Genomic DNA, 27,622 nt, shown 5'->3' on the forward strand with positions numbered 1-27,622 from the left:
CTGGAGATTAATGTGTATTATACCCAGAAAACCTCACTGTCTAAATTTATGAAATTACTGGCCAGAATTAAACATACTTATCTGAGGTTCCTGAAGCTGTCTTGTCCAGTCGCCTGATACTCAAATTATGCAGGAATGCATATCCACCAATTTCGCCTCCTATTTGAGAGGTGTCGGCACAAGTTTAACTTCTAGAGCACGAAAAGTTCTTCCCATTCACTAACGTTGTAGCTAATTCAAAACCAAGATGGCCAGTCTCCTCTGCGCAGACGCAGGCTTTCCGTTTTCTATGACATAAACATTATTAAATACAGTATGGCCATCTATTTACATATAAATACTGAATTTCTGGAAATATATACAGTATTTTCTACACTGCGGCCGGCCAGAGTTCGTTGCTAAACGATTCAAATTACTCCTTCCTTTAGGAGATGATTCCAGCCAGTTCTGGGTTGAGTGGCTGTTCTCCTAGTAGGTTTTGCTACGATTTCATCGTCCGGCATCACTTGGTCTGCGTTATCTTCCATATCACTCGTGTCACTTTCCCTCAGATTTTCATTTACGTTTGATTGAACACCTAATTCCAAGGGAATCAACTTATTAATTGTGCGTAAACTTTCTTGGCCACGACACAACACTTTGACATTCCTAACAACACCTTGTGCATCTGGGTACAATGTCAATACTTTGCCCAGAGGCCACAATGTTCGATGTTGTTCAGTGTCAATTAACACAATATCACCTGGTTGAATGGTCTGTCGATTTACTGCCTCTGTCGCACCATAAAAGTGTTCACGTAGTGAAAGAAGATATTCCTTATGCCACACATTAGACCAATGATCAATTACTTTATTTAACATTTTAAATTTATTACACAACACTGCCGCATCATTGTAATCTTCATCACTTTCTTCCGGATTATCTCTATAGACAGTGGCAGCTTCCAATTTCCTTCCACATATTAGGTGAGAATTCAAATTCAAAGTTTATTCTCTAAGGATTACAATGCTGAGTTTACAGAAATTTGGTTATTGTTTGGTTTACATGTAGTAAAATTGTGATTACAGAGTGTACCACTAGAACGCTTAGCATGGCTAGGCATTTCGGGCATACTTAGTTTTATTCTTAATTGTAAAATATTACAAATTATGAGGTAAGTTGGTATTATGGCTAAGTGACTAAATACTAGTTTATGAGTTTAGCAATGTGAATGCTTTTGTTTTGGCACAGTATATAGTTTAAGTATTGGAGTATCACAGGATTCATTATTTTAAGACTGAGATTAATATTTCTGTTTATGGTCAAATGAGTGAGCGAGTGTAAGTGTGAACCACCAGGTGGTATTCGTGTAGTTAGTTGACGGGGTGTATCAGGGAGATAAGATGTTTTCTAATGGTAGTTTTGAAGGTGATGAATGTGTCTGCAGTTCTAGAGTTCTCAGGTAGGGTATTCCAGATTTTAGGGCCTTTGACATACATTGAATTTTTGTAAAGGTTTAGTCGGACATGGGGAATGTCGTAGAGATGTTTGTGTCTGGTGTTATGCCTGTGGGTTCTGTCACAACTATCAAGAAAGCGTTTTAGGTCAAGGTTGATATTAGAGTTTAAGGCCCTGTATATATAGATTGCACAGTAGTAAGTGTGGATGTACTGAACTGGGAGTAAGTTTAGATCTTTGAAGAGTGGGGGGGTGTGCTGCCAGGGATGGGATTTAGTGTTAATACATCTGCATCAGGTGTATCACTCGTGTACGAGAGAGGCCTATTATTTATATGATTTTCTGCCTCCACTAACACTGCACGGAATTCTTCCAAATTAATTCTCTTCTGGTGTAGTACTTTGTGGAGACACCTCTTCACTGTGCCTATCAGTCTTTTGTACCGCCCCCCCCCCTGCCAAGGGGCTCTAGGAGTAATAAATTTCCAGGTACACCTTCGTTGGGTTAACAGAGATTGAACATCGTTATTATTATTTAATTCTATCAAGTGTTGAGCACCTGCTACAAAATTTGTGGCATCCGAAATCAACCTCGGACATTATCTCTTAGCTGCAAATTTTCGAAACAGCTGTATAAACTGTTCTGCAGACAAGTCCTGTGCCACTTCTAAATGAACTGCCCTAGTAGCAGTACAGGTGAACAAACAAACATACACTTTCAGTGGAATACCATTTGACGAACCTGTTAAAATTATTGGACCACTATAGTCTACACCTGTTACATCAAATGGTTTCACTAATTGTACACGCTCCTTTGGCAATGGTGGAGGACCTGGGAACATATAGGATCTGGCATCCACACGGCGACATATTACACAAGATTTAATCACCCTTTTTACACTTTGCCGTCCTTGTGGAATCCAGAAAGTTTCCCTAATACAATTTAAGGTATCTTGTACCCCACCATGCATTACATTTTTATTGGCATTTAGAACAATCAAATTTGTTAGATGATGAGTTTTGGGCAGTAAGATAGGGTGTTTAGCATAATCACCCAATTCAGCATTTTGTAACCTACCTCTGCACCTAATTACATTGTTCTCTAAATACAGCCCTAATTTCTCTATTATAGAACCTTTCAAAATTTTTCTTTCCATCATCAATTTAATCTCATTTCCATAGATTTCCTCCTGTACCTTCTTTATCCAATATTCAAGAGGATGTGAAAACTTATATGAAATATTCATCTTGTTTAGAAATTTAAACACCAATTTAGTTACATTGATTAGTTTGGGTAAAGAAGAATACCTATTTATATCAATGGCTAAGGAAGGACAAACTATTGGAGCGGTGGTCACAGTAATTTCAACAGGAGCAATATACGCCTTTTGTACAGGCCAATTAGCTTTATTTACCAACCAGCTCGGTCCTTTAAACCATGATACAGCATTTACAAATTTAGCATAAGGTAAACCTCGAGACAAGAAATCAGCTGGATTCTCCTCACCAGGTATATGATTAAATGTTAACATATACTGACCCAAACTATTATACTTCTCTTGCACCTGATTAATTTCAGCGACTGTTTTGTACGTACACAATTTTACTGTTTCCATTACGAATCCATTGTAAGGATACCTCATTATCAGACCAAATTACAGTGTCGTTAATATTTATCTCCTGCAACTTATTTCTTATATAATTAGCTAATTTGACACCTACATAAATGGCTGTTAATTCCAACTGAGGTAAGGTACATGATTTAATTGGAGACACTTTAGCCTTAGACATAACAAGAGAAATAACACTATTACATTGAAGGTAAGCAACTGCTCCATATGCCAATTTCGAAGCATCACAAAAAATGTGGAGTACATTTTTCCCATTTGGATTGGCCACCTGGCGTGAGAACTCCAACATTGGAATTTTTTCAGGTAGAATTCCTCAGGTAGAATTTCATCCCAAGCATATTTAAGTTTCCATGCTTCCTGAATTAATAATTTCCCTCTTATAGTAAGGGGTGACACTAAACCTAGTGGATCAAAACATTTGGAAACTTCAGCAAGCAAAACTCTCTTAGTTAATTTATTGGGCATACTGTAATTATTAGGTTTTAACATTAACAAATCTCTCTCAGTATCTCAATTTAAACCCAATACATTACTACATTTTGGCACTTCATCTCCAGGGTAATCTTTACTTATTTTGTGCTTCAATTTGGACGAATTACTATTCCATTCTCTCAGAGGCATATTTGCACTTTGCATTATTTTATTAGCCTCTCCATAAGTCATTAACAGTTCCTCTTCAGTTGACATCACACCCAGGAAATTGTCCACATAAAATTGTTTGCTCATTACTTTACTCAATGGACTTCCCGTACATTTAAGGTGTGCATTTATCGTCGCTTGAAGTAGGAACGGACTGGATGTAGCACCAAATAATACGCTCCTAAAGCGAAAGGTTTTCAGAGGGCTAAGTGGGTCAATAGGATTCTCAGGCCATAAGAAGCGGGTACAATCCCGGTCAGCCTCTTGTAAACCCACTCTTAGGAAAGCTTTACTTATGTCAGCCGTAAAGGCATAATTCTTCATCCTGAAATTTAATAAGATATCTCCTAATTTTTCCGTCAACGACGGACCTGTCATCAGTCATTTAAACTAGGTACATTTTTGTTACTCCTGGCACTACAATTAAACACAATCCTCAAAGGAGTGGTCTTAGAATCCTTCTTCACTCCGTGATGAGGCAAATAGTGACCATAAATTTTGGCTTGCTCAGGAGGTACCTCTTCTATAAATTTATTAATTAACTGCTCAGCAATTATATCATTATAGACAGTTAACAATTCTGGTGTCTTACTCAGTTCGCGGAGCTGAGCCTTTAACTGCCCATATGCCATTCTGTAATTAGTGGGCAATTCTGGATGGCTTAGTCTCCACGGAAGTCGTACCCAGTATTGTCCAGATTCAAATTTTACATCTCTCAGGTATTGTTCTTGAGTAAAAGAATCGTCTGGACTTTCTTCATTTACATTTATTCCAATGCTGTCTAATTCCCACAATTTATGCACTGGCTCAACACCATCCTCTATGAAAGAATTATACTGGGGCACGACTTCATGAGTAAGACACACAGTTATGGTATTTGCAGTTTCCTCTAGTCATGAATTATTATTACGAGGAATCCTACCATACATTACATGGCCTCCTGCAGTCTTCAAAAGGGTGACACCACATTTCTTTACCATACCCTTTACAAAGGAGGCATAATAGTCACTACCTATCAAAATATTTATTGGGCCTACAGAATCATCACTTACACCAGAAGGTGCTAAATTTACATTATGTGAGAGTCTTTCTGTAGTTTTACTAAGCCCTACTGTAGATATTTTCTCTGGAAGTCTATCTACAATTACTGCATTAACATGTTTTTTCTCATTGCCCAACCTGACAGTTACATAAACAGTGTCATACAATTGAGACCTTTTATCCGAGAGAAAACCAGATAATTTTAAAGTTGTGGGATCTCCCATCTGTACTTTCATACCATCAAGACATTTACGTTTTATGAAAGTACGCTTGGATCCCTGGTCCAATAATGCATTTACATTTTTTGATTTATGCCTTTTATCATAAATTTTTATCTGTAACACAGGTAAGGCTACTTCAGCAAAACCATCATTATTAACATTAGCAGCAATTTTTACATTAGCTACTGTTGCGTCAGGATTGTCAACATTATCATTATCAACATTATCATATAGACCTTTACACATAACTATATGGTGGCTTCCTTTGTGACATTGATAACAAAAGTTTAATTTGGCATAACAATCCTTTACATTGTGATTACCTAAACATCTGATACATCTGTCAAGTTCCTCCAATCTTTCAACTTCATCATTCCATGAATTGTATGCAGTGCAATTCTTAGAAAAATGAGTACCCTTGCAGAAGAGACAATCTCTCATTTCTTTGACTGGTTTCTTATTAACTGGGCTACTATTAGGAGGGTACTTATTCTTCTTACCTTGTGGAGAATCATTATTTCTGATTCCTGCTAATTGATATGCATCTATGCAACTCTTTTTAGGAAGTGAAATTTGATTATTAACATTGGGATAATTTTTCCCTTTGTGAAACTTGACAGATACCTCAGAGTTATTATGTGTTGCATCTTTAAAATGAGTTAGTTGGCTGGTCTGCAACTGCACAATTAATTATTGTAGACCTAGTCTTATTTCCTCCAGACTAAAATAACCCTTGTGATATTTATTCGTGAGCCATTCAAGTGTTTTACAGCTTAATTTATTCTGTACCATGGCACTCAATAACCAATCTGAATCCTTCAGATTATATTTATTACTTAAAGTTTTGAGAGTGCTCTAAAGTTTAACTCTAAACTGTTGTAAACCTTTGTAAGTGTGATCTGGAGATTTTAAATTAACAATGATATTCACTAGATCCAACCTACTTTGTTCTATATTACCATAAGTGACCTTCAACAAGTCAACTGCTTCCTTGTAAGAGCCATCTACATTGGGAAAGGCTTGTATGAGTATGTGAGCATCTCCTCTTACCTGTCCTTTGAGGTAAAATAATTTAGTTATACAGGCTAGGTCACTCCTGTCATGCACAACTGCTTTAAAAATTGACCAAAATTCCTCCCAATTTTCTCCAGGATTAAATACAGGTAAACATAATTCTGGGAGTTTTGGCAAAGACATATTATTTGTTGGAGCAGACTGACCAACTGCCTGATTTACACATTTTAATTTATTCAAGGCCTGACTTTTACAAGAATCTTTTCCTCTAATTCATAATACTGATTAATCAGATCTGCTTCAGTCTCATCTACACAGTTTACTAATAAATCTCCTTCATATTTGTTGTAATATAATTTGTATGAATCATATCTATTCCCCAAAGTATCTAAATACAATTTTAAATCATCAGTATTCACAGTTTCTTGATTCATTAATTACAAACATTTATTGTATGCTTTTGTTACATGACCCTTTCTAGCTTGCAGTGATGCTTTCTTTGCTCTATATTCCATATGTTTGTCTTCTATATTATTTTCCTCATTTTCAGCCATGATGCAATGTATTAAATTCAACTTAATAACACTGATTATGTACTAAATTATGTACTTTATAAAGGTAAATAGTACAACTTACCTTTGAATAAATCCTAGCTACCTGAGCTTAGCAATTACATGTATAATATAAATTTTAAATGTACATTAATACAAACTTGGCTCATCAAAATTAATATTATACAAATTAATAAATCCTTGCCAGAATTTGGCATAGCAAAATTAATATACACATTAATAATTAGCTACTCATGGCTTATCAATTACACATACACTGATATAAATCTTGGCCAAAATTGGCTTATCAAATTAATATTATACAAATATAAATCCTTGCCAGAATTTGGCGTAGCAAAATTAATATTATACACAATATAATCTTTATCCACACTTGTCTTATCAATTACACATACACTGATATAAATCTTGGCCAGAATTGTCTTATCAAATTAGTATTATACAAATTAATATAAACTTAGCCAGACTTGAGCTTAGCTTTCCAAAATTAATATTGTAATTATTATAATCCACTACACAGGAAAATTGCATTTATCTGAATGCATTATTATATACATAACAGTAAATGAACATTGATAATTATTATTTATCAGTTAGACAAGTAGGAATTTGGGACACCTAGGTCGCACAAAATGTCCCCCTTCGATACCTACCACTGTCATATCCACAAGTTGTTCTGGACCTATTAATTAAATGAAATATACATACACCAGGAATACTGGTAAATATATAAATTTGTGGACTGTATATTAAAAATAATAAATAGTTATATATATACACAATTACATAACAGAAGGAAAATATATCTTAATATCACTCACCAATTTGACTGGAGATTAATGTGTATTATACCCAGAAAACCTCACTGTCTAAATTTATGAAATTACTGGCCAGAATTAAACATAGACTTATCTGAGGTTCCTGAAACTGTCTTGTCCAGTCGCCTGATACTCAAATTATGCAGGAATGCATATCCACCAATTTCGCCTCCTATTTGAGAGGTGTCAGCACAATTTTAACCTCTAGAGCACGAAAAATTCTTCCCATTCACTAACGTTGTAGCTAATTCAAAACCAAGATGGCCAGTCTCCTCTGCGCAGACGCAGGCTTTCCGTTTTCTATGACATAAATATTATTAAATACAGTATGGCCATCTATTTACATATAAATACTGAATTTCTGGAAATATATACAGCATTTTCCACAGGTGGTACTATTTACTACGCTAGTGAATTAAGTGTAGGAATGTCATGAACACAATGATGGAGAGGGTGAATAGTGTATTATATACTGTATTTGTTCAGAGTAAAATTGGTAATAAACACCAGTCTCATGATTAATATTGGTAAAGTTACCGACATTACGTTAGGTACTAGAGTACCAAGGCACCTGTACCCTTGTGTTCTTGGATTGCTTGTAACGGCTGGACAAGTCTCCTGGTGACAAGCTTCTCCGCAACCAAATGCCACGTTAGTTGCAAATGTCATCCACATTTGCTGCTGCCTGCAACACAAGTCTCACCCCCCCCCCAGGAGGATCAAGCAACTTAATGGATGCATTCTTTCTAATACAATCAGTAACTAAACCCACTACAATCACGCGCATGGTTGCTCTTTATCATATATTCATTAACGTAACACTGTTAAAGAACACGTACAATCACAGACAGGACACCTGGCAGCTGCACTAATATTCGAATTGATGTAACTTTGTGAGGAAACAAACGGTGTCTTTAAAAATTTGTGGTATCATCTATAAGGATGACTTGGACGCTGCTCGAGAGGAAAACTCAAATAGGTTGATGGAAAGGATCCTGGGGTGTCTGGGTGCATTGCGACCTCATCATCTAACTCTCGTGCAAAGAGTAATCGTAATAAATGTATTATTGTACAGTAAGGTTTGGCACGTAGCAGCCGTGTTCCCAATAACAGGGACGGCGATTGTGGGAATTCTGAGACGGGTGTTTAACTTTTTGTGGGGTTTAAAGTGCGATTGGTTGAGGAGAGGTTGTAATGTTACCTGTGTTCCAGGGTGGGTTGGGGTTGATGGATCTGAGAAGGAGAGTTAAATGTGTTTCTTAAATGGGAGGTTTTGCGCGAAGGAGTGAGGGGGGGGGAGCTGAAAAAAGTACGATAGGTTGGGTAAGTTGTATGGTGGTGTGGAGTTGAGGGAATGTGAAACTGTTTTGAGGGCTTTGATGTTGGTTAGAGAACCCAGGAAAATTCGAATAGGGGTTTTGTGTAGGTTGCTTGCAGGGAGGATTGTTGTACCAGTTGAAGGATTGTTCCCCATGTACGCGTGGAAGAGTATTTGGTATAGGTTTAGCAAGCTGAAGTTAAAGCCTAGGGTGAGGGAGGTAACTTACTGTTTTCTGCATGGCATACTACCGTCGGGGGTGGTACTAAGAACCAGAAGGGTACATGAGGGCGGGAGGTGCGGAATCTGTGGTGGGGATGAGACGGCGTTCCATGCAGTATACTTTTGTGAGGAACTGGAGGGTGTTCGGTATTGGTTAAGGTGCTACAAAGGGTGGGGGGCCGAGGGGTGTCGGTTCTGCGTGCACTAAGCCTAGATGTGGGATTATATAATGATGGATTACATATATATATATATCATGGGTGATGAGGGGGAGGGGGGTTTGTGAGGTGCGGAGGCGGGTACTAGAGGTAACGGTTTATCGTACGATGTGTCGTAACAGAGAACTGTATGGGAGGAGGTGGGCGAAGGATTTTTTGGAAGGTTATAGAATGTTAACGTTAGGGTTTCTTATGAATCTGCGACTTGGGCTGAATGAGTAAGGGATGGGGGTTTGGGGATTACATATGAGAAGAGGGAATTCAGGGGGGACACAGCGGGGTCGCCTCCTGGGGGGGGGGGTGAGAGTGAGGTGTATGAGTTTAGAAGGTATAGATGTGTGGCATAAGTATATGTAGCATGCAAGTGGGTACAGAAAGCAAAGGTGATGAAATAAAGTAATTATGTAGTAACGTATGGAGAATTGTGATTGATGTCAGGGTCGTCATGACCTTCTTAATATATTGAGTGTGAATGGTGTTAATATTATAGGTGTAAGACCTTGCAGGAGCTTTTGGGTCTGTAGAATGTATGTATATAGCCTTTATTGGGCAGGTTTCATGTGCGATATTCGCATCGCAATTAGAGGTTAATTTTTGTTTTGTTTGTGTTTTGTGTTGGAGTTTAGTGAGTGTACTGACTTTATTTTAGCATTATATGATGTGTTCCTCCTGTTGATGAGGGCTGGAAGGATAATGACTTGCATAAGTTTGTCCTGACTCATTAACGTTTTGTAATGGGGAACATGTGTATGTTTAAAGAATTTTTCTGTATCGGGAGTTAGTTGGGAAAGAGTACATGTGTTAACGGAATTATGATGTAGATAACTGGTTTATATGACCGCCAAGGCTGTGATTAACGGATATTTTATAGTGAACATTCTTTCTATTGAATTGAACCTTTGTCACAGTAATATTATGTAACCTATATATATATACCTGAAAGGCTCCGTTTCATTGGATGTTCATATACTTCATATTTTGGCCCTGGTACTGAGTGTTATCTGTACGTTATGTTATTGTTAGATTTATCGTGAAATAGGCTCAAGTTTACCCATTCTTTTTAATGTTATTTTGTTTTGAGATGTGTATCGCGTTTTGAGGTGTTAATTATGAAATGTGTTATGGCGGTTTATGTTAGGATAAACACTTTTTTTGTATACTGTGGTTGTCCTTCACGCATTACCCTGACAAATAGGGTTTTGTTTCTTTATATAACGTGATCATCCTGTGGAAGAGGGCGATTAATATTTATTAAGTATAGGTGGAAGCTTAGGATTTTCATTTTTTTCAATGATTAAAGTGGGATTGTAGTGAGGCGTATGTATGTTTTTAGGCAATATTCTTGTATAGGCTGTTAGTTGTGGAAGATCATGTACTTGTTTTAATGAGATTATGATGTAGGTCATTCCTCTTATTGACTAATGTGAAGGTTGTGAACCTTTGTTATATGTCAGTTATATTATGTTAATTATGTAAACCTGAAAGGTTTAGTTTCAATGGATATTTATATAATTTGATTTATATTTGGCCCTGTTACTGTGGTCACCTGTAAGTTATGTTTGCTAAGGTTTATAATGAGGTTAGGGGTCGGATCACCCTTTGTTTTTTCTTATTAAGTATCTTGTATGGAAATATTTGTGAGTGTATATGGTTAACCTGGTTGATCAGGCTCTGATCCACCAGGAGGCCTGGTCACAGACCGGGCCGCGGGGGCGTTGACCCCCGGAACTCTCTCCAGGTAAACTCCAGGTTAACCTCTTTTGTGTCAGTTACAATGTGTTGGTATATTTTGTCAGTGTATGTTGTGTAGGACTGACGATCCTACTGTACTCATTTTACATATTTTTATTTTGTGTTAAGCTGTAAAGTTTTTTAAATAAAATATATAAAAAAAAAATTCGAATCACTAATATTAAAGTTCACCCCCCCCAAAAAAAAAAATAAAAATTTACTGCTCGATAACGTCCAGAAATAGGTTTATAATAAGATATTTGGACTATAGGAAGGGATAAGGAGAGTGATTTACCTATTCAGCGCACATACATACTAATTTTATTTTGAAGCTGAGAAGTACAGTGCCTGCACTGAAGGTTGTTAATGTTGCAGCTTTATAACTGTTATGGTGAGCGAACCTCAGTTAATACTTTTATTTATTTATTTATTTATTTATTTATTATAAATTTGTGCACACATACAGAGGTACAAAAAAATACAGATAAGAGCAGTATGCCAAAGCCACTTATACTATGCATAGCATTACGGGCTGGCTTAAAATTAACTTAAGATTAACTAAGCAATGATGAAGTCAGTGATACTGATGGAATCATTGACTTTTTTTTTACCACCGTGCCTTGGTGGAGATGGGGCATTTAACCCCATCCCAAAAGTTCACAACAAATTCTAATCTTACCATCTACACGTCAATCACATATCATGATTAGTCGTATCAGGCGACATTTTACCAGTCTTCAACTGTCCCGTTTTGGTTAGCTTGCTCCCACTGTAGCCTTTCCTATTCTTAACTAAAAAGAGCAGAACCCAGTGTGGTCTTCTGTTTGTGGCCCGTCCACCTCAAGCCTTTTGTTCATTTAGGATTTCATGCCACTGTTGTAACGCGTCGTTGAGTCTCCTTCCTGTCAGCTTGAGCGTCTGGCCATTATCCTCCAACTTCTTTGTCACGTTTTCGTCCACAAAACTGCCGCTCCAGTGACTTGTGCATGGGAAATTTCTAATCAGCAGTTCGATACTCGAACCATCCCATCTGACACCAACAATCATTCCACTGTCACTCTAACATTTCTTCCTCATTCTAAGGTTCGGTCTTAACAACCTTAGTCTGTATCCTTTTAGGCGTTGTGGTGCCACCATTAACTAGCAGGCGTACATGGCTATCTAATAAAGTAGCCACTGAGTGTATATCGATGAACTACCTAACCCCACTAAGCATCCTAAACCTGTTACTTTCCTGACGACACACTTTGATATCAGGCGCAAACCCCTTAATCAAAACTTAATTCATCCTTAATACTGAAATATATTGCATCTAAAATTTTGGGAGCAAATATTTACCTCGGTTATGAAAAAAGTTTCTTAATTTCCAGCACTTCAGCACAAGTTTAGAAGACAGCAGGTAAGCTATCTACAGTCCATAGATTTCTGTCTTGCCTACAAACCCTTCACTTTTTTCCTTCAATAAACCTATACCTCTGAGTATCTGTACCTAGAGATCCACTTTGGTTACCTGCATGTTAACTAGCGTAGGATCGCATCCTGGGACAAAATACTTAATTTGCCCTAAATGCTCTACTTAAGGGAATTTCTATGTAGTATGTCATTTGTCAGCTACGCCTGTATACCTAACACTTTCTGGAAAATTTTAGAACAAACGTCACACTAAAAATCAATATCCTGAACCTTTGAACATCTAAAAGCAAACTACAAATTAAGGGGCCAAAAACGTGGGGAAACTTTCTACGTCCCACACATTGTCCTCAATGTACGTGGAAAAACGTGCTGGTCCCTCCCTTCACACAACTGTTGCACTGAGAATCTTCTATATTGATTTTTTCTTGACTTCTTGCATCCAGACTTAAAATATTTCTCAGAAAATACGTACTTCAGTTTTATTTTGAATGCTAATTTAACTAGCAAGTCGACCTGTTAATACCAATTATACTGTATTTAAAAACTAAATTATGGCTTGTATCTTAAGTTGTTAATACTGTTACCATCTGGGAGAAAAAGTGCGGTATACATTTTTCTAGACAATGTGCATTCTAGTCATTCAGATTGTTCTATACAGTAAATCAAAACCTAGTTTGTTACTCAGTTTGAAAAGTGTTTTTGTAAACTCCACTAACTGCTCATTTAAAATAACTTGGCTACCCGAATTCAACATAACCAGAGGCTTTCTAGATTGTCTACTAATCTTTTATAAATTATTTAATATTTTCAAACATTAAAAGTACCAATCCACTACTGGACCTACCTAGTACAGATGGATATATAAATCACCATTAGTAACATGTTCCACACTTGTTGCAGGAGTACCAGCTGACAGTCTAGCTAAGTTGGTAGCTGCGAAACCTACTCTGGAAGTGAGCCAGAGTGGTAATCAGATAGTGGTGAAGACCACAGCTGGTGACAAGAACTTCACCAATACTATCAAACTGGGCGAAGACTCCAAGGCTGAACTACCAGGAGGCATAGAGTACACTGTTAGTATACTATATTGCATTATACTATCATATTCTGGTAGCACTTCATTACCACAGTACTAAGCTACAGAAAATTTCTTATCTTGCCACATAATGTCACACTTGTCACTTCACACATTACTGCAGGAAAAAGATTTATTAGGAACTTTTTTAGGGAAAACTATTGTTTGGAATGGAGAAAAAAGCAAATTGGATCTAAGCTTAAATTCCTTGTATCAATAATTTCCCACTTCCTCAAAAGAACAGTTCCAGGAAAATTCACTCGCTCGCCAGAGATAATTTTCACCAAACATCAGAGACTACAGATTACACGTTAGTCCAAATACTTAACCGTCACCATCCCAAATAACTTGTGCTAACTCGAAGGCTAATTCGTTCAGTATAGGGACTTAAATACTGAGAACTGTAAGGAAATGAGCGAAATACTTTGTCATTATAAGACTAGATGAACTACTCTTCAGTCTACAGATGAAATAATTTTTCAAAACGCCATCACATAACTTTCGATGTAGTCTCCCAGGGTGACTGAAGACATTACTTTTGTATTCTACTCCTGGGCCAGCCTCGTAGCACTCCATTCATAAAAAGTGACAGTCTCTGCCTCTAGTATTACATGGAGACCTGGACATGATGTCCTCCCAGTCGCTGGAAACCACTTAATATTTTCCCCACTTCACAACGGCAGTAAACAAATTACTTACAAACCAACAAAAGCAATAAATCTTTCAACGGGTCCTAATATTGCCAGTCACACGAAATCTCAACCTGGACAATCCAGGACTTGGAACATTGACAACCGCTAGACCATTACGATGTGGTCTTGGATGCACTCTAAGATCAGCTCAAATCTCGTGCGTACATTGATTTCCCAGAAGCCTTTGACAAGTGCAACCACGGTGTGAGAGCGTACACAAGTGCACAAGGAATAACAGAAATGGACATGTAACATCTTAACAAATAGTAGCGGTAAACGGTGAAATCAGAGTCTACAATATTGAAAACCTGTTAAAGGCACAATACTCTCCCCACTTTGACACCCGCAGCTGATTGGTGTCAGCCAATGATAGTGAATCTTCAAAGCAGTCTTCCAATGGTCGCCAGACAAGTGTTCAGTAAGTTTGTTGCGCCAATGTGGAAGAATGGAAGCAGTAGCCTGGAACCATACAAGACAAACTCGGTTAAGTACGGCCAAAACTTCACTTTCAGGACTTGTATCCTCAAATATACTAAAGTTTGAAGCAGCAAGTTGGGTGCTGAAACAAGACTGACATTTAGCTTGTTCAAAATTTAAAAATATAACCATTAACTGAAGAGGGTGTAGACCTGAAGTGTAATGAAAATCTGGTACTTTCATTATGAAGTATAACTTGTGAACACTCGCTAGTTTTGACACCGACATAACCTCAAACATCAAATACCTTATCCTCTCGCCCTGCTGTCCTTGTTCATCTAGCTGTAAGTACTTGGGTGCTAGTACTCTAACATATTGCGAATAAAACATTAACCTAAACTGCCCGAAATGCTCTCCATAACCAGGGACTTTTTATATACAGTATGTCAATGTCAGCTAAGTCTATAATAGGCGTATAAAGTACTTTTAAAAATAATTTTTATAGAAAACTGTGGAGAGAACATAGTATCACCTTTCTACTGATTCTTAGCGAGTCGTGGACATGTGGAAGTTTCCTCTACCGTCGCTGCCAGGTGGCGCTCAGTTCTTTACCTTAATGGACTGTCCTATGAGAGTAAAAAGATTTATATTCCGCATTGTGATGCACGAACATAGTTTTTCTAAAAGTACATGTATATGGTACACAACCCTAGCTGACGTCAGAGATATTAAATCTGTTCTGTTCCAGGATGACTCGCCATTCGACTAACACATGTATAGACTTAATCTTCTCATTATGTCCTAGAATTTTTGATAGACACAGGTTGGCGAAATGTCTAAGATATGTCTAGATGTTGAAAATGTCTAATTGTTGCTATTATATACTTTGCAAGTTGAACATTATTCCTCCTGCAGGTGAACATGACAAAGAGTGGGTCATCGCTGGAAGGTACATGGACCATGGGTGGCAAGACTGGAAAGGCCACAGTCACGTTTACAGACTCTGGCGTCACACAGGTTGGTCACTGCTTAGTTTAAGAATGACGCTTGTGCAACCTCTGAGTATTATGGAAAATTTTTCGCTAACCAGTGGCTTCCTCAGTCAAGTACAGAGATGGTGAAAGTAGTAGTAGTTTGAGATAATCAGTCACTCAGCTTTGGGCCGATGTATCCAGTCCATTATCCTTCGAGGTCTGAACGCCTAGACCCAAAAATAACAAAAAAAAAAAGGGGGGGGGGCAAAATACCGTAACTGGAACGACACAAATAACCAGCACATAGAAGAGGAGCTTACGACGTTTCAGTCCGACATGGACCGAAACGTCATCGTAAGCTCTTCTCTTCTATGTGCTGGTTATTTGTGCTTCGACCCAAGGCTGAGGGACTGATCCCCTCAAACTATTTTTCACAGTCTCCGTACTGGGCTAAGGAAGCCACTTGTTAGCTAAGTTTCCATAATACTCAAATGTTGCAAGTGTCGAATTAACTTGTAGGTTTTCCTGAACCATTTACACCATACTTAATAATTACCTCTTTGAAATTGTATACTGAGAACTCTGCTTGTGGTGTAGTCTTCAGCATTTTGTTTACTGTGGTAAACTAATGTAGATAGTTTTGTGGTATATATACCTACGTGTTCCGGGGTTCAACGTCCCCCCATCCCCGAAACATGCCTCGTGGTCAGGTCCTGATCAACCAAGCTGTTACTGCTGGCCACTTAGTGACAATTCAGTCACGACTGGATTCGTCAGGACTTGTAGCGAAAAGTTGACCTTAATGTAAAGGTCCTTTAACAGTTCCTGTATTGCCAGTGTTCACAACCTTGTTTAGATTTCACTAATAAATTTCACTTTCTGCTCAGTTTCATAGCTTTCTGCTCGTAAGACCCACGTTCGATCCCCTAGCGAGCCTACACCTGAGTCCTCACACCTACTGTCCCTGTTAACCTAACAGTAAATGTGTACCTGGGTGTTAGTAGCCAGTTGTGGGTGGCATCCTTGGGAGGGGGAGTAGAGGCGAGGTATTATTGCATTGATGGACTATTAAATCCGGAGTCGTACAGCACCTGCGAAATGGGCAGCAATGAAGACTGATCAGAGGGAAAAATTGTTTCAATTACTTGAAATAGAGCCCTTCAGAGGTATCAAGGTACCTCAGTGCTGTGTACCTCAACAAGGTCACCCCTTTCGTGAACAGTCTCCATGTATTTCCCGATGAGAGCTGCTTGCAGCAGCTTTCCTTACCTATGACTGGGCGAGATGTAGAGTACAATAACTCGGTGGAACCTCGCTGGATGATTGCCCAGTGATGCTTCTCAAGACTAGAGATTTGCAAGAAGTCTCACCATATTTCTCTGGCTTGTGTAGGGATGTTGACAGCGAGGCGCTGCTCAAGCATCCTCGTCTCCATATATCCTTCATTTTCTCTATCAATGAAAAGCCAGCTGATAATGACATCACTACTAGTAACTACCCGCGAAGAGGCGGGGGACAGGAGCTATGAGTCGACTACCTGCAACCACAAAGGTGAATACAGAGACGTATCACATTAACGTCATAAGTTTGTCTATACTTTATGGATCCACAACGTGAACTCGCCTATATGGATGCAGGGATAGTCACAGCTCCTGGGTCCCGCCTCTTCGCTGGTTGCTACTAGGTTCACTAAGAGCGTTATCGTGTTTATTAGTTGTGTATGGATCTTGACTCCACTACTTCACTCCAGATTGTTCCACTTCCTGACAACTCTAAGGCTGAAGAAATATTTCCTAACTTCCCTGTGACTGTGTTCAACTTTAAGTTCTGTCTAACTTAAACCACTGCATGACAATTATTGTTTAGAAAATATTAATTTCGTAACTGCAACACTTAGTCATTCGCAACTACCTGAGGACACTACCGTATTGTCATCTCCCCTTCTCTGCTTTTCTCGCCCATTATGACTTGACAATAGTTGAGGACGACCTCAAACGCAGTCACATGGTTGCTCTAATTGATTTTTTAAATTGTGTATGCAAATTTAATAAAAATAATTAACATTTCAGACTATGGCCCTGGGTGACGTTACAGCCAAGAGGGTGTACACTCGCCAGTAACATTCCCCAGCATCAGTAACAAGGATCACTCCTCTACTTCAACAGCAACACCCCAGAATCTTGTTTCCTGACTAATGAAACCAGTGCACCAATTCAGTAATCTCTCCAGTAAAACTTCAGTTTCATAGATGGAGAACTGAAGCAAATAATAAACTATGAACCCATCCCCCCACTTCAGTAGCACTGCTGTGACTCCAGTAGCGATGCTGTGACCACTGAACCTCTACTGTCTAACTTCAATACTTTACATAAAATAAATATTAATGCTCATAGCCACTGTATTATTTCCATCCTCTTAGGTCATAATTCTTTAATATTTCCCTTCAAAGTTACTCCTAGTCTGAGACTGGGAGACCTGGATGATGCCTCCTAAGACCAGTAACCTGCATTGTTCATTGATTAAATTATATATAAAAAAAAGCACTAGCCTGCAAGAGTAATACATGGCAGAGGGGCAGTGCAGGATCATAGAAGCAAGGGTGGAGAGGACAACAGGGAGTTAGGGCTGTAAGGAGTGTTAAAGGAAGTATAAAGTCAAAGGTAGGTCCGTCAGTGAGGAGGGAAGATAAAGTAAGGGCGTTAGAGCAGTGACTACGTCGGAGTTAAATTCTGCATACTTGATGCTGGACAGTCCAGCAGAATAGTTAACTGAAACCTGACACTTCTCAGTGGAACAGGGCCTCTCCATGAGAACGAAGAGAGCGCCCGATGCGGAGGCAGTGTGTCTCAACCTCGGCATCAATGACAAGATGGCTAAAAGCCTAAATTTGGCTTGATAATGTAATTCGTATCATGTCTGAACAACGTTGTTGCCAAAGGTGGTTAGAAATTACAGCAAAATGGTCTGACAGGAACACCTATATGACACTGGGAGTCGTGTACTGCCGAGCACGCAGTGTCTGCCTGTTCATTGCCTGGTACAACATGACCAGGGACCCAACAGAAAAGTTTTTGCCAGAAATTCAGCATAACTAAAGTTGCTTACGAAGGAGCAGGGGACGAGATGAATCATTTTTTATAGCTTGCAAAGCACTAAGTCTTACTAATAGCGACAGGAATAAATTCGATACGGATAATTGCTATGAGAATTTCATAAAATTCAGCTGTAAAAAAAATACTAGCAGTCTAATAAAAGCCTTCGCTACTCTGTATGGAACCTGCTGCAAACCAGATACCGTCTGAGGATTTAGAACCATCAGTGTACACAGCGACGGCATGAGAATAAGGCCAGAAGTGATTAAGAGGGCGAGAAGCAACTGTAGGCATTTGAACTCTCGCATGGTAGTGGGAAGAACTGACACTGTCAGAACCTCCGAAGGTAAAAGGAAAAAATTAGATGCTAAATGAACATACAAAAGGGGCAAATGAAGAGACGAGTGAATGTAGACGACGACCTCTTCAAGGGGAAGCTCTTTGACGTGGCAAAAGGCTCTTGGTCTAAGGAACTAGACTCTTTGGTCTTTCCTCAGACCGAATTCAATTACCCCCAATCCTCCCATCTCCCCCTTTTTTTCCCTTTCCTCCCAACCCTCCCTTTTCCCTGTCCTGTTTGTAGCCTCTGGGGTCCTCCCCTCTGGCATTAAGATTTCTAGGTGGGAGTGAGTGTGCCGGGGTTCATCCCGCTCCGTGAGGTTCCTTGGGTGTGGTTGAGTACCGTGGAATCTGGATTATCTGGTGACACTCTGCTCCCTCCCCGGATTTGAGAGGGGTGTCCTGCAGGTGACTGGTGTATTTTCAGAGGCTGCCTGTCGGTTCTGGGAGGTGGCAGCTGAAGGAGGTATGCTTTGTGGTGGGTTTTTGAACACCTTCTTTTGTCCGCCGAAGTGGTTCAGTAGATGTGAGGTTGCTATTCCTGAGTGCTGGTTACTGGCATGAAGGGTAGGGTATGGCACAGGTTCTACACTGCATCTGCACCGTTTGTGGTCTTGAGGTCCTCTCTGATGAGAGGGGAAACTTAACGGCTCTTTCGTGCCTTCTAGTGACTGTCCCTCTTAGTTTTTTCTTTTTCATTATGACAATAAAAGTAGCATCATGGAGACTTTGTTCCATGATATTCCTCCTCCTCCAAGGCCTCTTTTTTGTTACCCCATCCTGTTCTGACCCGGCTTTATTGGACCATTCTCCAGACTTTTCCCATACCCCTGTACCTCCTGCTGGTGACACTTTGTCACCTGCTCCAGGTGCTGAGGCTCCGCGCATTTCATCTAGTGCACGTCTTTAACTATGCATTTGGCTTCCCTGAATATAGTGCGACGGTTTTCGGATCTCCCACCTACCTAAAGTCGGGCTGCCCGCAGAACTACACCTAAACATTTCCCCATGCTGACGACGGTTCTTTAGTCTCCTCATTCCACCTAGAAATGACCTATTCGATACCCACTTCCTTTACGCAACATGTTTACAAGTATACAGTGACTGGCTGTATAGCCCTTGTGGCTTAACGCTTCTTTTTTATTATAATAATAATACAGTGGACTAAATTCTTTTCCCTACAACCGACATCTCCAACCAATTATCTTTCAGACCATAGTATTGGAAAAGCTCTTTTACGACACATTAGCCAGAATATATCCTTTCACGCTCTTCGAAGCTGTGTGCTCATCGTTACAGTTCAGAATGCAGAACAAGCTCATGATCTTTCCCATCTTACTTCACTGATAACAATGGTCAACAATTTTTGAAAAGTTATATGCTTCTTAGGAACATAAGAACATAAGAACGAAGAAACACTGCAGAAGGCCTACTGGCCCATGCGAGGCAGGTCCAAGTCTCCTACCGGCTTAAGCCAATGCACCCAACCTAGTCAGGTCAGGTCACATTGACTTAAGGGAGGAACACGGCAACCGACCTGGTAGCACAAGCTATCAGGTCCAACTCACACCCACCCACATCCACTCATGTATTTATCCAACCTATTTTTAAAACTACACAACGTTCTGGCCTCTATAACTGTACTTGGGAGTTTGTTCCACTCATCCACAACTCTATTACCAAACCAGTACTTTCCTATATCCTTCCTGAATCTGAATTTTTCCAACTTGAAACCATTGCTGCGAGTCCTGTCTAGGCTAGATATTTTCAGCACACTATTTACATCCCCTTTATTTATTCCTGTCTTCCATTTATACACCTCAATCATATCCCCCCTAATTCTACGTCTTTCTAGAGAGTGCAGATTCAGGGCCCTTAGTCTATCCTCATAGGGAAGGTTTCTGATACATGGGATCAACTTTGTCATCCTCCTTTGTACATTTTCCAGAGCATTTATATCCATTCTGTAATACGGTGACCAAAACTGTGCAGCATAATCTAAATGAAGCCTAACCAAGGATGTATAGAGTTGAAGAACACCCTGAGGACTCCTATTATATATGCTTCTTGATATGAAGCCAAGGATTCTATTAGCTTTATTGCGAACACTTATGCACTGTTGTCTTGGTTTCAGATTACTGCTAACCAGAACTCCTAAATCTTTTTCGCAATCCGTAATATTAAGATCTACATTATTTAGTTTATATGTGGCATGGTTATTGTCCTGTCCAACATTTAGAACTTTGCATTTGTCTATATTAAACTGCATCTGCCACTTCTCCGACCACTGCATCAGTCTATTCAAATCTTCCTGGAGTGCTCGAATGTCCTCGTCAGAATGAATTCGACGGCCTATTTTGGTGTCATCGGCAAACTTGCCGATGTCGCTCTTTATGCCCTCATCTATGTCGTTTATGTAGATTGTGAACAGCAGGGGGCCCAACACTGACCCCTGTGGAACACCGCTCGTGACGCTTCCCCACTCTGATTTCTCCCCATTTATGCAAACTCTCTGCTGCCTATTTGTCAATCATGCCTCTATCCAGGAAAAAATTTCTCCTCCTATTCCATGTGCCTTAATTTTCCTCAATAGTCTCTGATGTGGGACCCTGTCAAAAGCCTTACTGAAGTCCATATACACAATATCATATTCATTACCATGATCTACCTCCTCAAATACCTTAGTGAAAAAAGTTAATAAATTCGTAAGGCAGGAACGCCCCTTTGTAAAACCATTCTGAGATTCGTTGATTAATTTATGCTTTTCAAGGTGGCTACGAACTGCCTCGGCAATTATTGATTCCATAAATTTTCCCACTATGGAGGTTAGGCTTATTGGTCTATAGTTCGAAGCTAAGGACCTGTCACCTGTTTTGAAAATAAGTATCACATTTGCCATTTTCCACTTATCTGGCACCTTGCCAGTTTGTAGTGATATGTTGAAAAGATTAGCCAAAGGTTTGCTAAGCTCCTCTTTACATTCCTTTAGAACCCTTGCATACAGTTCATCAGGGCCTGGGGATTTGTTAGGTTTTAATTTATCTATTTGCCTAAGGACCATGTCACTTGTGACCCTAATCGTGCGCAGTTTATTATCGTCCTGTTCTACATAATTTATCATTTCCGGAATATCGCTGGTATCCTCCTGTGTAAAAACTGTGAGGAAGTATGTGTTAAAAATTCTACACATTTCCTTATCACTGTCAGTGAGCTGACCCGAGGAACTTTTGAGTGGGCCTATCTTGTCCCTGATCTTACTTCTGTATACCTGAAAGAATCCTTTTGGGTTAGTCTTCGATTCTCTTGCAACTTTAACCTCATAATCTCTTTTTGCTTTTCTAATTCCCTTTTTTATTTCTCTCTTTAACTGAATATATCGATTTCTTAACTGCCCCTCTCCTCTTTTGATTTGCCTATATATGCCTCTCTTTTGACCAATCAGATATTTTAATCTATTGTTCATCCATTTAGGATCATTTTTGTTTGATCTGATTTCCCTATTTGGAACATAATTTGACTGAGCAGCTAGAACTATGCCCTGGAAAGCATCATATCGGCAACCATCACCACCTACCTGACCCTTAGGCAGGTCATTCCAGTTCAGCCCACCTAAGTAATTTTTCAGTCCTATGAAATCAGCCAAGCGAAAGTCAGGGACGGAGACTTGATTGCCATTATTAGGGGAATTCCATGATATATTAAAACTGGGTGATTTGTGATCACTTTCCCCAAGCTCATCATTAACCTCAAGATTATTAATTAGTGTTTCCCTACTGGCAAGAACCAAGTCAAGGAGGTTATTTCCCCTAGTTGGCTCTGTCACAAACTGTTTTAAAAAACAATCCTGGATCGTATCAAGAAAGTCACCTGACTCTAAATTTCCTGTCAAATTGCTCCAGTCAATCTGTCTATAGTTGAAATCTCCCATTAGCACAACATTTTCGTATGTAGATGCCTTACGAATTTCGTCCCATAGAAGTTTACTGCACTCCCTATCAAGATTTGGGGCCCTGTAAATCACACCCAAAATTAGTTTTTCTCGGCCCTCGAGAAGCTGTAACCAAACAGATTCAGTGGCTGACGCTTCTACTTTTATATCTTGTCTAACACAACAATTTAAATTGTCTCTGACATACATTGCTACTCCACCACCCTTCCTGTTGACCCTGTCAGTGTGGAATAATTTATAGCCTTGTATGTGACATTCAGAGGGCATCTCTCTATCTTTCGGATTGAGCCAGGTCTCTGTTATAGCAATAATATCTATGTTTCCTGCACTTGCAATTAATCTTAGCTCATCTATCTTATTTCTTACACTCCTGCTATTAGTATAGTAAACCTTAAGGGAGCTAGTCCCTTGCTGTCCTCTGCTGTCCCCCTTTGTTTGCTGACCTGATCTATTGTCTTTATTTATAACTTCATGCTGAATGCCTTTTATACATTTACTGTTTCCAACCCTAGTGTTGCAACCTGCTTGTTTCCCACACACACCCATACCTCTGTCTTCTATCAGTTTAAAATCATAGGCATTTCACCAATGGACTTCTCAATTGAGTTTGCAAGTGCTACCACCCCAGCCCCAGAGAGATGTACCCCATCCCATGCATACATATCATGCTTGCCATAAAAGTTGTTCCAGTTGTCAATGAATGGGATTGCAAGTTCCTTGCAGTATCTGCCTAGCCAGCAATTTACACCAATTGCCCTAGACAACCATTCATTTCCTACTCCCCTTCTAGGCAAGATGCTACATATGATTGGGACCCCTCCCTTAGACTTAATGAAATCTATAGCTGACCTGTACTTACCTAGCAGCTCTTCTCTCCTACCCTTCCCAATATCATTTCCACCAGCACTGAGACAAATAATGGGCTTGTTCCCATTACCTTACATGATATTATCCAGCCTGTTAACTATGTCCCCAACACCAGCTCCAGGGAAGCACACACTATCTCTCATCTTCTTATTCTTATTACAAAAAGCATGGTCAATATATCTTACCTGAGCGTCACCAACCACAAGAATGTGTTTGCCTCTGTTAGCAGGGGCAGTAGTACCCTTACCTTCACTGGCCACTGAAGTACATTCATCCTGAAGAACAGAGAAGCGATTTCCTACCTTCAGATCTTCACTCTTAACTTTCCTTATTCTGGTTCTCCTCCCATTACTGGTTACCACTCGCCACTTATAGCAGGTGCTGGACTGCACCTCACTGCTGGTAGCTGTTGCTACCTCCCCACCTACAGCCTCCTCACAGCGAGAGAGAGACTGCACCTCACTGCTAGAAGCCTCATTCCCCACAACTCCAGCCACCTCACACTCTCTCCCAGACCCATTGAGGTGGACCTTCAGCCTCCTAATCTCCTCCTGGAGAAGCAAGACCTCCTCCTTCAACTCTTCAACCTTAATTTTTAAAACACTGCAGAAGCAAGCCATGCTTAGTAACTGTCCACGCTAATCCCCAAAGCAGCTCAGGGTCTGTGACCTCACGTGACGACTGACCACTGAACACTGAGATAAGTTATTCTTACATATTTTCGTGTCCTGAATCCAAATATCACCTGCAAAAATGCTTATTGGCTGTAGGTTTAAAGATACGAGACATGTGATATTTGATTATTATAATGTACAATGTGTGTCAGTATGTTTTAAACTAATCCGTACCTACTCTGCCTTTTTGCTTGACACTTATAGTGGGTTGAAGAATCATCACTTGCTAATGTCCAGCAATAATCTGCAAGCATTCTTGTGCCTCATTTGCCCTGGTACTATTTTTCCATGGTCGTCACTAACTGCCCCACAGTTTGCTAGAAAAAAGTCTAAATCTTAGTCCAAAAAGTGGATTTTAAGAGACATGTTACATCCCATGTTCTTGTAAGCCTTGATGAGATTTTCCACCAATTCTTCATAGTTGCCTTCCCTTCTGTTTCCGAGAAATCCTCTCGCAACTGACTTGAATGCTTCCCAAGCAGCTTTCTCCTCCCCATGAAGATCTGATTCAAAGTCACCATCTTTAAGAACCTCTCAGATCTGAGGACCATTGAAGACTCTCTTATCTTAGTGTCACTCAGTGAGGGGAATTTTGATGTTAAATACTTGAATCCCTGACCGGGTTTGTCCATAGTTTTTACAAAGTTTTTCATGAGCCCAGTTTTATGTGTAGTGGTGGTAGCAAAATTTTGTTTGGTTCAATGAGAGGTGGATGATGAACATTTTTCATTCCAGACTCCAGTGATTGACGAGGTGGACAGCTAAGCAGAAGTATTCATATCATTCAGTAGAAAAATAAAATTAATATAATATGCCTCACATGCATATCGACAGCTTCCGCGGTGAATATTAATTATAAGTTTAAAAAGTTTGGTTAACGAAATCACCGACCTTTCACCTCAGAATATATAAACTTGCACATCACAACCACCTTCTATAACTGCTGGAACAATAATGAAGGCCAATGAGACTGTGAGTGTGGTAAGAAACCTGTTGTGACACGTAGGTGTATGTTGAAAAGTAGAGTTAAACAATTTTAGCCATGATTCTCATTATCGGTGACCTAAAATTAACTGGAAATTGCTACTCTGGTTTCGGAAGCATTTTGGTTGTTGACCAGTGTAACATTCCTATCACAGTTCACAAGTATGCTACTCTCAATTCTTGCAGTGGTACGGTGGTTTTACCGCATACCATTGTACAGTGTGATTTTCTGTCTTGGGGTGATATTTTGGAGCAATTAGCCCTTCAGGACCTTCCAATTCTTAAAGTGGATATATATGTCCTGCCCGCTCATGGGCAGAGACACTTTCCCAGTAACATCGCCCACTTAACCTTTGACTGCCGTGAACTCCCGTCCTCCGTTTCGTAGGCCATCATCTAGTGGTCCGTAAAGTGGTCCCTACTCCCCAACAGTGTCGAAATTGTGCAAGAAAGGTATACAATACCGACAAGATGAAAGTTAAGACACTTGGGCAACATCTGGTTATCTTTATTGTAGACGTTTCGCTATCCAGTGGCTTTATCAATACAGATTCTAGGACATAATTAGAAGACAGTAGAACTATGTACAAAAGATGAGGTAATCAGTCCCTCAGCCTTGGAGATGGTGTGGAGAGCACTGTGGTTGTAGAGATTCTCATCAGTGTCGAAACTGCTGGCGCTTGCTTCGGACACCCCACCAAATACTGCAAATCTGCAGTGGAGTGTCCGGTCTGTGGTGCCGAGGATAATGCTGATACATCTTGCAGTCTTCCCCGCCCCCCCATTTGTCTCAATTGCAATGAACCTCATCCTTCTTTTTCCCACCGATGTCAAGTCTATCTTAATGAACGAGAAATACATTGTCTTAAGGAGAGCGAAGGCATTATGCTATGGCTGTCTCTCGGCCCCGCCTTCAGGGAAATCTTCCTCGTGTTTCTTATTCTCGAGTAGCTAGGAGACCTCCAACCTTGGCGGTCCCCCACCTTCCAGCTCCTCCGATCTCGTGTCTTATGGGGTCACCTCCGTCTCTAATTCTTTTGTGGTTTTACCATCTGAAACCCCCACCTCCTTACCTATTCATACCTCTACTTCTTCTCACCCGCTAGTTACTCAGTCTCCAAGGCCTCACATGCCTGCATCTTCTTATTGCCTATCACTTGCGAAGTTGAATCTGTCTCATACGCCCAAGTCTCTTCACATTCCACCGGTGCTTACAATTCCCCAACAGTTTTCCTATTCGGCCTCGGTGCCTGGTTCTCACCCCATTTCTAACTCTCACACGAAAGTGGAGGTTCCCCCTCGTGTGGTTTCCTCTTTTCCTGTTCCCCCCCAGATTTCTTCCCCATTCACCTTCCAGCCTCCTTCCTCTTCTGTTCCACTGCAGGACTCTTCTATCCCCACCGGCGCATCTCTCCAGGTTCATACTTCTCCCCCCCTCTCAGACCTCTTTGGTTCCCTCCATAGTCTCCCCAATCTCTACTTGCTCTGCTTCGCCTGTCTCTCAAGTCCTGAAATCAGCATCTTCCTTGTCCGCTGAGACACTTGATGCTATCTCCTACTATATTGCAGAGACGAAACCCTTGCAGCAATCTTTTTCTTCACAGCATTCTGATTCCACCTTCTTTACACTCTTTCCATTGCCTCCACACATTGGCTTCACTGACCCTACTAGCCCATATATTTTATCGCTTCTTATTGTTGGCACACCTTTCTTTGTGAATAATGACTTATTTACATTGGAATATTCGTGGTCTCAGGGGTAATCAGGGTGAGGTCCAGATGTTGGTCTCCCGGTTCTCCTCAGTATGTGTCGGGTTACAAGAGCCCAAAATTCGTTTAGCTGTTACTCGTCCCATTTCGGGCTCTGTGCTGTTGCATTCTTCTGATCCCTTTCCTGATGAATCATTTAATGACAGTGCTCTTCTTGTGCACGTTGGTATACCGTATCAACAGGTCATTGTTCGTTCTCTGCTGCTTTATACTGCAGCCCATATTTATTTGCACAGGTGATATACAGGTTGCTCTCTATATCTCTCCCCTTCCTGTACATTCCGTATGTCGGATATTGCGTTCTTGATCTCTTCTCTGCCGCCGCCCATCTTATTAGGTGAATTTTAACGCTCATCATCATCTTCGAGGAGGGTCCCACTGCGACTCTCGTGATGATCAGTTGGATCTTTCTATCTGCTCCTCCTAAATCGCACTTGATTACACTTGGTCTGTTCTCCCGGATTTGCACAACAGTGATCACTTTCCTATTCTTGTTACTTCTACTACATATTCCC

The 27,622-nt window shown here is 40.1% G+C and overlaps 1 protein-coding gene across 1 annotated transcript in view; it reads left to right on the plus strand.

The window, feature by feature from the left end:
• LOC128701828 (fatty acid binding protein 1-B.1) overlaps nt 1–17,824 on the plus strand; it is an 18,673-nt gene extending 849 nt beyond the window's left edge. The window contains exons 2-4 of the mRNA XM_053795748.1: nt 13,175–13,347; nt 15,374–15,475; nt 17,502–17,824. Of these exons, the coding sequence (XP_053651723.1) occupies nt 13,175–13,347; nt 15,374–15,475; nt 17,502–17,552 (326 nt within the window). The 3' untranslated portion in view covers nt 17,553–17,824. The remainder of the gene's footprint in view (nt 1–13,174; nt 13,348–15,373; nt 15,476–17,501) is intronic.
• Nucleotides 17,825–27,622: the final 9,798 nt, after the last annotated feature.

This window comes from Cherax quadricarinatus, chromosome 69 (assembly GCF_038502225.1).
Source record: "Cherax quadricarinatus isolate ZL_2023a chromosome 69, ASM3850222v1, whole genome shotgun sequence".
In the NCBI taxonomy this organism is placed as follows: domain Eukaryota; kingdom Metazoa; phylum Arthropoda; class Malacostraca; order Decapoda; family Parastacidae; genus Cherax; species Cherax quadricarinatus.